General features: G+C 41.2%; 1 protein-coding gene across 3 annotated transcripts in view; it reads left to right on the forward strand.

Annotated features, from left to right (window-relative positions):
* CLIP4 (CAP-Gly domain containing linker protein family member 4) overlaps nt 1–12,554 on the forward strand; it is a 40,039-nt gene that overhangs the window by 24,437 nt on the left and 3,048 nt on the right. For all 3 annotated transcript variants that reach the window (XR_014154413.1, XM_081854172.1, XM_081854171.1), the window contains exons 8-15: nt 734–869; nt 1,531–1,668; nt 4,497–4,583; nt 6,505–6,645; nt 8,048–8,182; nt 10,485–10,608; nt 11,115–11,179; nt 11,878–11,950. Coding sequence is in view for 2 of the 3 variants with exons in the window: in XM_081854172.1 (XP_081710298.1) it covers nt 734–869; nt 1,531–1,668; nt 4,497–4,583; nt 6,505–6,645; nt 8,048–8,182; nt 10,485–10,608; nt 11,115–11,179; nt 11,878–11,950 (899 nt within the window). In the remaining variant the exon portion in view is untranslated. The remainder of the gene's footprint in view (nt 1–733; nt 870–1,530; nt 1,669–4,496; nt 4,584–6,504; nt 6,646–8,047; nt 8,183–10,484; nt 10,609–11,114; nt 11,180–11,877; nt 11,951–12,554) is intronic.

Here is a 12,554-nt window from a genome sequence, read left to right on the forward strand (position 1 = left end):
CTCAATAAGTTAACTACTTTCAGAGTAGCACAGTTAGTTTTTCTTGGAGGAAAATAAATCTTTAGCTTTTTACTAATTAAGAGTGTTACATTTCTGATCATTTGTAAGTGGGTTTTTTATAGTTGATGCAATTTTTGTAAAATAACTAATAAATGTTCAGAAATCTCTGGTTTGTGTATTACATTCTTTACAAGTATGCTTAATTTAGCAGGAAGTTTGAATGAGCAAGTACTACATTTGGGAAGCTGGGTATCTCTACATCTTAGACTCTGGATGTTAAAACATTGTAAGCATCCATCTCTACATAGAATCAAGGGGTCTTAAAGGCCATTTGGTCTGTGACCTGCTCAGTATAGGTGTATCCCCAATAAATTGCTGCCTAGCCTGTGCTTGAAGTCCTTCTGTGACAGAGAGTCCACCATCCTCTTGATAACTGGTTCCACTGTTGAGCTGTTCTTACAAATGTTAAACCAAAAACCTACCCTCCTGTGATGCAAGCCCGTTGGAATAGCAGCAGACAGGTCTTTGCTGTGTTCAAATATCTGAAGGGTTGTCTCTTAGAAGAGTGCTTGTGTTAGGGTGGGTCAGATCCATGACATAAAAAATACTACACTTGAACTCTTCCCCTCCCCCAGATACCTGTATTCAGTCTTCACACTGCTGCTCCTTTTTTCTTTTTAAAATAACCCATTACAAAGGTTGATGCATACTTTTTTACTCCCTCCCCTCTTAGGTTGGCACATTAAGATTTTGTGGCACAACAGAGTTTGCCAGTGGACAGTGGGCTGGCATAGAATTGGATGAACCTGAAGGAAAAAACAATGGAAGTGTTGGCAAAGTACAGTACTTCAAGTGTGCACCAAAACATGGTATAACTTTTTTTTTATTTGAGATGCATTGCCTTGCAGATGCTTTAATGGAATGCCTTTTTACTTGGCCACATATATATCATGTTAAGCAATTTCCCCCACTTGTTGGATGTTTCTCTGATTGGAAATTGGACTTTTGGGCTTAAAATAAAATGCATGGTTCCTGTCAACAATTTTCAACGACAATAGTTTTGCTGAGTTGTTAGTTATCAGTAGTGTCCCCTTCTTTGCTTGCCATAGAGATAGTAATTTAGATGCATGTTTGCTGTGGATGTTGCTAGTGATAATGTAAGCAGTATACTCTATCCCTCTGTTAGCTGTGATAGCCCTATTTCTTAAGAAAGATAATTGAAGGCTATAGTTAGGAAAGATGGCAGCGATGGCAAAATGGCTAGGACACAAGTCGTGAGGCCAGTTCTCATCTTAGTCGCAAGCTTGTTTGTGCAAAAGCTTAAGTATTCATTTTAGTGTGCTTCAACTCCTATCCATAAGAGGAAAGTAGAATACTTGAAGCAGCATTTAAGACTGCCTACAAAAGTGTCAGGTACTTGGCCGTTATTTAAATACTTGAACAGTCATAAATACTTGAATAAGGTTATCAAGGAGTAGCTGAGCTCTGCAGTTAATATCTTATATTTCTCTTGTGTGTCTTCTCTGCCAGGCATCTTTGCACCTCTCTCTAAAATAAGTAAAGCTTCAGAACACAAAAAGAATGCAAAGGTTTCTTCCTCGCGACCTTCTCCCGCTGTCAAGTCCAAGAAAATTGATGTAACACACATAACGTCCAAAGTGAATTCAGGTAAGCATGATAGCATTAAAGCCAAAGAACATATTAGGAAGATGACCTATTTTTCGGTCCAAAATCACAACCCATTGTTTGTAGGCAAGTGCTGTGTTGTGTCAGAGGCTAAATAATTAAAAATTGTATAATATTTGGTAGGTTTAGGTCAGATCAGGGATAAACTTGCTTTCCCAAGATGGTTTTTAAGATCTTTTCCACATGTTGTTGTTTTGAGTGTGTGTATTGTGGTACTTGTTTTACTTTTGGAAACCGCCTTGAAATCTAGTTACACTTACCTTTGTATCTGCAAGCCCGTTGATGTACCTGGGCTCCTGTGCTGAAGGAAGAGTCAGCCCTAGCCCCCCACCTGCTGGAGCAAATAGGACTTGCAGATGAGGAGGAGATGCAACTGCGCTGGCCTCTGCGGATTTGAGAAGGCAGGAATTGTGACTCCTCCCCTGAAGTACCAGCAGCATCTTTTGTTGTGGTTGGCTCTTGGTTGTGAGCTGCGAAATCCTTTATAGATCATGTCCTCATAGAACATAGACAGCTGCCTTATACCAAGTCAAATGTTTGGATATGTGGCTTAGTGCTGTCTGCACTATCAGTGGCCTTCCATTGTTCCAGGTAGGAGTCTTGGAGTTGCTATGGACTCAGTTGGTGTGCATTGCATGTGCTTCACTCACTGAGCTAGGATCCCATCCTTCTCATATGTTTCTGTACACCCTCTTCTGTTTTGATATTCTGTTAGTGGTGCAGATTTTAAAAGATTTTTTTTAAACATTTAAATTGTGGATTCCTCAACCTCTCACCACCTGTTCAACACTGTCCTTTAAAATTTCCATAAAACCTGTCCCCTCTTACAAAGACTTTGGCTCTAGGACTCTAATAGTTAAGCCTGTCCATTCCTCAGGAGGTGGGGGGTTTTGTAGTTATTTTGCTTGATGGGGAAACTGTTCCCCACCTAACCTTGACTCAGTAGAGCCACTGGTGAGAGAGACTGTTCTAATAGATGTGGGAACTAAGCATAGCTTTTAAAAATACTGTTTTTTCCTGTTGATAATCTTTTTAAAAGGAATGACATGGTTTGGGGCATTGGGTTAAATTTTAAAATTCAAATTCTCTGAGTAATGGCTGTTTTGTCAGATTTTCTTCCGGAAAAGTATTCATAAATTGATATGTAAACATGTTTGTTCTTGCTCGTCATGCTGGTCTTATTGAGGCTGGTCTGATAAACATCTAATAATAGAGTACATTCATGAAATAGTACAAAAAGCAGCTCAGCTGCCAGATGAAGCCAATAGATAGGCATTTAGTTGATAAATAATAAATTTCTGCCCTTTATGTTTTCTGCCAGAAAAATCAGCTGCAGACTTGTTCTCTGATATTAGTAGCATGTCTATCAATGTGGAATAGAAGACCCATGGAACATTACTAAGGCTGATTACTATTTTCCATGCATAGATTATGAGGGATGCTACTGTTCTGACATAGGCTATTCTCTTAGATTCTATTGTAAAATACTTCTATAGGTAAATGTATTCAAAAGTGCTTCAAAAATTGTTGGTGCTAGTACAAATAAATTTGGGGGCATAACTTTATGTGATATTGGAAATCTGTGATTAGAATACCTTTGTGATTGAATAAATAGTAGTCATGCTGTTTTGGGGTATTTTCACATCCTTTGGTCTCATGAGTCTGGCATGTCAGCTTTTCAGCCAGGACTGTTGTCCATGCTCTGGAGGTACCTTGTTTCCATGTTCAAGCCCAAGGCAGTGTGCCCTCGCATGACTATTTCCATACATGCTGATGTCAGGAGGAATGTTAAAACTTCTTTAGGAGCAATTGGTGGAGTAGACAGGTGCTTTGTTCCAAGTAAAGCAAGTTGAGGACCGGGTTGTAGGTCTGTTTTGTATATTAAACTGAATACTTTAAATTCCAAAACCCAAAATGGGTAAAGAGATTTGCAAAACCACCACATATGTATGTAATATCCAGTCTCCCCACATGCTTTCCAATAGGCTGATGTTGCTCCTGGTATCATGTGGGATATTTGCACATGCATAGCATTTTAAAGAAGTTCTGTAACCCTATTGATGGGTGATAAAAAAAAACTAAATAAAAAAAATAGCAATTAAGTACTTTTTTCAATCCTGTGCTGAAAAGGGGCAAGAAATAAGAAAGACACCTTAGTTCTGAATATTCATGTTTGTTCAGATTGTTATTGTTTAAATCAGGTCTGCTGAGCCCACAGTCCACATCTGGCCCACAAAACCGTTTCTAGTAGCCTAATAGCCCACTGCCCAAAATAGGCACTACTTCTTCCCATAGAAAAGTGCCTCTTCTCCCTCTGGTGCAGTACCATTTGAGTCAATGCCTTCTGAGTTTCCGTCAGAGGTTTTCTCAAAGTCTGATGCCTGAGATCGCTTAACTGGGAATGAACTTGGGAATCCTCTCCATTCAAGGCATAAGTTGTACCACTGAGCTTTTCACTATTTTGTCTTCTTGTGGGGAAAATATGACTTGGTATTCGTGTTTTACTCATAGGTGTAAAAGGTTACAGATAGGTAGCCGTGTTGGTCTGCCATAGTCAAAACAAAACAAATTCCTTCCAGTAGCACCTTAAAGACCAACTAAGTCAGTTCTTGGTATGAGCTTTCGTGTGCATGCACACTTCTTCAGATACAGGTGTAAAAGGATGAGGGAAATCTCTTGATACGACTCACAAATTTTGTAGTAGTAGTTGGATTTTTAGTTGATCTTGTTCTGCTGCCTGTTTGCTCTTTGGAAGGTAGAAGAATTATTACTAGACTACGATGGTTTCATTGATTTGGTTTGGCTCACAGGCTTATCTGCACTGAAAAAAGACAGCACCCCAGATTCCACATTTTTGGGCAGCAAAGAAGGAATGAAAACTCCACCTGGTAAAGAAGGTATGCGTTCTTTAGATATTTTTGGCTTCTGCACTTGGCGTGACTTAAGAGAAATCCCATAACAGTCTCTCCCAAAGAGAACCGTAGAACCATGCCACTTAAAACTATTTTGTTCCTGTATTCTGGCTCCATAAAGCCCTGTGATCACTTCACTAAGGTCTTATCTACACTTACCTTTCCTCCACTCTTTCTAGGCATGGCCTGTAATTTAAACTTCCATGTCCGAGTGCCTCCTCCCTCTGGAGCTTTAACAGAATAAACCCCAAAATCAGTGCAAACGTCAATCTGCGCAAAACCCCGAGTTGACATTTGCTCTGATCCAGCTTTGGAGAGTGAGTTTTCACAGAGAAAGCTCTGGCAGGGGTGGGGAGCCTGCTCTGCCTGGAAAGAGCGGGGCAAAAAGTAAATGTGGATCAACCCTAACAAGGAGGAATGTGGTGCATGTATGGGGTGTAGGGAATGGAATAGAGCAGAACTGGGGGGGGGGGGGGAGCTCAACTCCTTTGATGCTTAGTCCCTCTCTGCTGGCCACCCTTCCAGGTCACATCTCTAGATGCTGCATCCCACAGACCGCATTGCCACTTCAATCAGTTGCATTCCTTAACATGGGAGTCTCATTGTTATTGGCCGGAAGGGGATTTTTATAATGAAGATGTGCAATCCTTCTTTGCAAGTTGCACTGCTTATGGCAATCTTGATAGGCCTTGCAAAATTCAAGGGCTCCCCCCCCCATATGATAGCCATGGACACACTAAGGTCACACATTTAAGATGCTGTAGCAATTTAGGAGCTCTTTGTGATGTCATCCCGCAATGATACAGGTCCACGCTAAAGCTTAGTACATGCAGCTGCCCCCCCCCCCAACTCTCAGAGTTTCCAATACAGATAAAAGGCTGCAATCCAACCTCCCCCCCTCCGCTGCTGTGGCTTTGCAGAGCAATAGCTCCACTGTCGCACCTGCAGCCCTGCAGCACGTGATAGGTGGAGTCAAAGATGTTTGGGGCTACGCCATCCTGGAGCTGGTGCAGTGATCGGATCTGATGCCTTCATGTGATAAGCAGTGAGACAGGCTTGGGGTCAGACTCAGGCCAGGCTGGATCAGTCCTTCTGTGCGGCTGGAGCAGCCCATTTCAGGGGCCTTCCAATGGCTGTGACCTAGCATCCCACCAGCAGCACTCCCACTTGCAGGTTTGGTGGGTGGAGGGGAAGGGCAGCACTGATGGAGTGATGCTTGTGCTGGCTGGTGGGAGGCCAGCTTAGATGGGAGATCGGAGCAGAGCGATCTCTTCGCCCAATCCAGCCCTCTCCCTCGCCTGTCAGCCTGGCACAAGGGGGATTTGGACTGCTCTGTTGCCAAGATATCCAGTTTCATGGTTGAGATACACCAAGGGTCAAGATCTTAACTTAGAATAGGGCAGGAGAGGAAGCTATATGAAGAGAAAAGCTAGAGATAAATCTCTTTAGGCAGCTTGAACATCAAGATTTCACAAATTGAAATGAAAGTGATTTACCTCCCAATCTTATTTTATAGACTGGATTTTAATATTGATACGGTGCATAATAGCATGCAGTAGGCACTAATCCACGCACTTCATAATTCACCCGCAAAATGTCACACTCCCTGTTTCTCATCAAAGATTTAATAGATTGGCTATCAAAAGCAAAAGGCTGATGTCTTTTATTACTTGAGGCGGCATTATTTTTACAATTATGCTCCCTGCTTACAAGTATTACACAATATTAAAGTGGGTTTGAAAGACTGTTAAGTGGTGTCCATCATGAAAAGTTAGCTTTATGCAGATGGTTTCTTTTCTTCTCTTACTTGGGTGAATGACATCTTTGACATCTCCTGTCTTGTATGCATCTTTTTCTTTATTTTGTGTGTCTGAATAATTCTTTGGTTTCTTCTTCTTTTTTTTAGAAAAAGCAACTTCCCTTGGATCCAACAGCTCTTCCTCTTCCACTACATCTTTAGACAGCAAGCAGAATTGCTCAAAGAAGTGGAATACCACAAGGAAAAATAAGAAGGAAGACTTGAAAAGCCATTCTGCTGCAACGAAAGGTATGCTTTCACTGCAGTTGCTTTTTAAATAGTAATGTGAAGACGGTGGTGGCACTAAGAGGTCCATTTCCTTTAAGTGTAAGTCTGGGCTTTTCTTTCTGCAGCTATTAAGATAAAAACAAGTCATTTGCTGACTTCTAGATGAGTTTTTTGTAGTTGGAATATGGGTGGGATTACAAGGCTGAATTAACCATTTTGGTAAGTGCCACCTTGTGAACAGCATGAACAGGTCCTGTTGTGGAAACTGCCTCTCCTGTTCACGCATCATCACATGGTGGTAGGAGAGGCCGTGTTCCTACCTGTATGTGTTTTCATACCTCTAGGATACTCAGATACTTGCACTCATAAAACTACTATGATGTGACTTTCTATAGTACTTATTTGAGTAGGCTAACACCTTTCATACAGTTCTTAAGGTGTGTGTATAGACATGCCTAAAAATGAGAAGTGAAGCTGCTGTGGAAGTGGACCTGAAGTGTTTAGGTCAGATATAGACCTCTCTCCAGCATTCAGCTTAGGGGAAGCCACCTCTACCACTTGTCGGAAGAAACCAGCTGTACACAGCACTGATTGGCTAGCATTTGTGACAGTAAGAACTGCCTCTCACAACTATCCCTGGAATACTTTTTCAACTTTTAGAAACATTGGCCTGATTTTCTATAATAGAAAGTGCTGAATGAACTTTTCAATACCCATATATGTGGCATTTTAAACAGTTGGTTAGAAAAGTAGACAGCCCAGCTCAACCATTGAGTGTGAGTGAAAAATGCACACTTGAGAGTAAGCCCCATTTAATTCAGTGGGACTTATTTCTAAGTAAACCTGCGTATGTTTGGCTGTCTATTAATTAAAAATCCAAAGCAAGTGCATCTGTCATTTGCAGTGGGAAGCTCAACTCACCCTGCAGGAGAAAAAAAAATGCATCATCTTCTTGATTTGAAGTAATGTCTATACTTGGCCGTGAGTACTCCATGTAGCTTTCTAAATTAATATTCAGTCTTCCCTTGTATTATACTAAAATTAATTTAGAGACTCCTTTTCCAAGATGCTAGCTTTTTGTGGCTTCATGAATTAACCCCACAAGTAAAAGAAGGAAATAAATTTCCCATTGCAAATGGGAGCAGAGATCTGATTCCCATAGCCTGCTACAATTTTGCTCCTAGTTCTTAGTTTCTAAAACTTTTTGGGTATGCCCATCTTGATTCCATATAATTTGTATATTTTAACTTAGCCTGAAGACCGCATAGGCATATTTGATTAGCTCTCTGGACTTGCTGCTGAGATCTTCTTTAGTTTTATTTGAGGCACCGACTATATTGGTTCAATACGAATAAATATTAATGGTCCTTTTCTCTTACATTATTCAAATATCTTCTCCATTTCCTTAAATCTGGTTGAACAGGAAGAAACAACACTTTTCCATCTTCAAGAAGAAATCCTTTTGATGAAGGGGAGATTCAGATTGGAGACAGAGTACTGGTGGTAGGACAGAGAACTGGAATAGTTAGATTTTATGGGACAACTAAGTTTGCACCAGGTAAGCTTTCTGCGTGAACATTTAGGGCAAATCTAGGATTGCCTAGTGTATTTTAGATCTGTGACTGAAGCTAAGACTTTTGTCAGAGAAAATAAAGCATTTAATTTGTTTCCTGGGCTTCATTTTTCAGAAGAATTTACATTATAGCTTCCAGTAAGAAACAATGTAAAATGTTAGTTAAATACTATAAAATAACAATTCAAAACAAATAAAGTGAACAATCCATGTAAAATAAAATCGGAAAGCAGATTCTAGTAAACAGAGATGCCAGAGATGAAGTTGGAATTTGAACCTGGAACCATCTGCATGCAAAGCATTGCTGAGCTATGTGTCCTTTCAAAAGCAGTTGTGTTGGCATTATAAAAATATCCACCAGCATAAAACCAAAGATGTCATTTTTTGCTGAAGAAGTCTGACCTCTGATAACTACATACACAAATTCAACTGCATTTGTTCAGCCCCCTCAGTCAAGTGTATAGTGCTTGCAGATAAATAATCTGAGTAATTTTAAAACTGTACTTTAGTATGCAAGGAGCAGGAAGCATAAGTGATCTGCACTTCCTGTTTTGGATATTTCCATGCTGAACTACCAGTCAACAGATGGTGCAAAGCTCATTAACTATTGTATGCGACTCTAGAAACGGAACACATTTTACTTGTCCACAGGGCATTTAGGGACTATTAAACTTTGCCTCTGCACACTGCACACTGCACACACACACACACACACACACACACACACACACCAATTATCACCCTGAACTTGCTTGGATTCGGGGGGTGTATGTGGCATTTATAGTTTATTCAGAACTGAAAACAATTATCCAAATAGCACCACTATTTGATACTGGGATTATAGGTATAGTGCTTATTTTGGTGTGCGAGATTTACCTTTACTACGTATGGTGCTTATTCTGTTAAAATAAATGGTATGGGTGGCTGGGGAGGGAGGAATCTATCTCAGAAAACCTCTGATGTGTGTTTTGACCTCAGGGAAAGCTTGCTCTTTTGTAGAAAAACTCCTCCCTGTAGCATCTTACTTCAGATGACAGCTTTCAGTAGTGAGCCAAGGCATATTTAGTTGCATAAGTGTTGCTGCTGATAAACTGGCAGAGAATCTGTCGCTATTTCTTTTGAAGGCAGGAAGAAAACAACTCTTCCCCAGCCGAGTCTTTTAAATGCATGATGGAGTTCTGGCTGCTTCAGCTTGTAATTAGCATTGCCCTTAAAAACTGCACCCTAAGCGCCAAATGACTTGAATTTTAATGTTGAGTCTTAATGGAGTTGGATAGCATGAGAAATAGGGCATTATGGAACTTTCTTCAGAATTAGCAAATGCAACACAGACTGTAGTGTTTAAATGAAAGTGTTGCTGTCTGATGACTTTCTCGGTGCCCTGTGAGGAAATAACTTTTCAAGAAAGCTCCATCAAACAATTTATTTGCTTCTTGCAGTGCACACTAGAAGGTTCTTATATCTTGGAAGACAAGTGAATGAAAGCAGCAGCAGTTCAAAGTATTGCTTGCACACTTTTGGATCAGGACGAAGAAGGCAGCCTTGGCTGTGTACATTTAGAGACCCACAGTTCTGAAAGCTTTATTGCACTGTCTTACTTGGATGCACGGGGCGTGGGTGGCGCTGTGGGTTAAACCACAGAGCCTAGGACTTGCTGATCAGAAGGTCGGCGATTCAAATCCCCGCGACGGGGTGAGCTCCCGTTGCTCGGTCCCTGCTCCTGCCCACCTAGCAGTTCAAAAGCACGTCAAAGTGCAAGTAGATAAATAGGTACCGCTCCAGCAGGAAGGTAAACGGCGTTTCCGTGCGCTGCTCTGGTTCTCCAGAAGCGGCTTAGTCATGCTGGCCACATAACCTGGAAGCTGTACGCCGGCTTCCTTGGCCAATAAAGCGAGATGAGCGCCGCAACCCCAGAGTTGGTCACGACTGGACCTAATGGTCAGGGGTCCCTTTACCTTTACCTTACTTGGATGCACAACACTTTAGAAGCCTCTCCTTCTCTGCTTTCCTTGCCTTTCTAAAATCTTTAAGATTAAGTGCTACTTCAAAAGTTGAAGCAAGATTTGGAGAGAATGCTTATTCATCTTGATCGCTTCTTCAAGCTGATCTATTTAAGAGGCGTTCTTTTTTCTCTGCTCTCAATTCCTACTTCTTATTTGCTAATTGTAGATTTAAATTTGCCAAGAGCAGAATGCTTCTTTGGCATACAGGTAGATAGCTGTAGCAAAACTGGAAAGAGTGCATCTTTGCCCTACCCGTAACTCTCTTAAAACATCTGGTTTTGCAGGGGTTTGGTGTGGAATAGAACTGGACAAACCTCATGGCAAGAATGATGGTTCAGTTGCAGGAATGCAGTACTTCAGCTGCCTCCCCAGATATGGTGTCTTTGCACCACCATCGAGAGTGCAGAGGTAAGTGCAGAGTTCATGACAGCGGGACAAAACGGGTTTGGCTTCACAGTTTGACCCAGACTACTTCCATCCATTTGGAGGGAAACCCAGAGGAGTGCCAGCACAAGTCTGCTACCAAATTATAGATCATCTCTGTTCTTTGACTAGATTAGTTGAGGGGAGCAATCTGTGTTTGGAAGGGAAAACAACATATATGCAAAGGAGATTAGATGAGAGCACACAGGCCAGAGGAAATAGGAAGTTGAATTACAGCAGGTGGTGTGTGGGGAGTGTCCTGGAGATTGTGAAGTGGAAAGAAAATGAGCTGGAAGCTGATGGGGAGAAGCATAGAAGAGTGGCACGATCGTAGCAGAAGAAATGGAAGGAGACTTTGGCAGTGCATTCTAAATTTCCAGAGCAGGGAATGGAACAAAGGGAGAAACAATACTAAATAAGAATTGGACTGTTCTTTTTCTTCTTCACCGCCTTGAGAGAGAGAAGTGTTAAACATATTATTTCATTTGCAGGCTAGTGGGATCGCTAGACTCCCTCACAGATGTTTCATCAAGTAAAATGAATCATTCTCTCCCCGGTAAGAATTTGACAAGTACCTGATTTCATTGCTTCATATTACCTGTGCAAATTGCAGCAACTGTAGCTACTTGGGGATGGTGAGAGTGAAATGGGAAGGCCTCAAGGCAGGAGCTTTTTCCATTTCTCTCTTCCCTCCCATTTCGCCTTGTTTTTCTTTAAAGTCTGTAACCCCTCCTTTTTGAAACAAACACAAAATGACATTTTAAAAGGCATTTTATTATTATTTTCAATATTCCTGCTCGGTTCTCAGAACTTCCTAGTGTGATTGCAAGGGGTTGCACTAGGTGGTCCTTAGGATCCTTTCCAATGCCAAAATTCTATGATCTTTCTCAGTGAAATATGGGCATAACCTTGCCTACCTGTTGTGTGGTTTTACTGATGTGTTAAGTTGCCTTTGTTTGTGGACTTGTTTCCTAAGACCCAGGCTCTGGGGCTGATTTGGCAAGATTTTGAACTAGTCATTCTAGACACAGCTCAGCAATGCTGTGCAGTGTCCATTACTTTCAGTGGGACAGATCACAGCTGAATGGAGCCTGAGAAAACAGCACTGTAAAAAAGGAACTGAATAAATGAGTGTTGAGGAAAGGTGAAAGACTGATTTTTGTGTGCTCTATGGATATTGAGGGGAAATAGGCTTAGATATATGTATGCCACTTAATAGACTGAATTGAAGTTTGTTTTTCTTATCATGTTCAGGTTTCCGACGAAGTTTTAGCACAACCTCTGCGTCTTCCCAAAAGGAATTAAACAGGAGAAACTCCTTTGTCAAGTGAGTGGCTCTTAGAAAAGGGAATGCATGTGTTGTCTGCTATGATTAGATGAATTCAGCACTCTTTTTGTCTCTGGAGGCATGCATCTTAGTGATTAACAGTGCAATCCTATGCATGTTTAGCCAGAAGTATGTCTACTGTATTCACTGGAGATTACTCCCTTTCCAGTGTCTTTAGGGTCGTAGCCCACAGAGTCATTTTGATATTGTTGAATAACTCCCAACACTAATCCTGAATGGTTATAGGAAGTCTCAATGGCAGTGATGCTTTTTTGCTTGCCTGCAAGTCTTGTTCCTGCACAGTGATGGCTGTCAGGAAAAGCTGGCTATACATTTTAGAATTAATAACTGAAATCAGAATGGTAAAGAAATAGGCCTGTGCTAGGATCCCAGTTCTGAGAATTATTGTGCACATTCCTTGCCAGCTCAGCAGCTAGGCCAAAATGCTCCAACTGATACACACACACCAATTTTCCCACTACCTTTTAACAGGAGCTGGCTTAGGGCCAAACTAGACAGGACATCAAATGTGTTTTTGCATTTAACGCATTCTTTTAAAAATGAAAATGGTAGGTGAGTTGGCTTAATAATTATTGGGATCACA

Source organism: Podarcis erhardii (assembly GCF_964252035.2).
Source record: "Podarcis erhardii genome assembly, chromosome: 3".
In the NCBI taxonomy this organism is placed as follows: domain Eukaryota; kingdom Metazoa; phylum Chordata; class Lepidosauria; order Squamata; family Lacertidae; genus Podarcis; species Podarcis erhardii.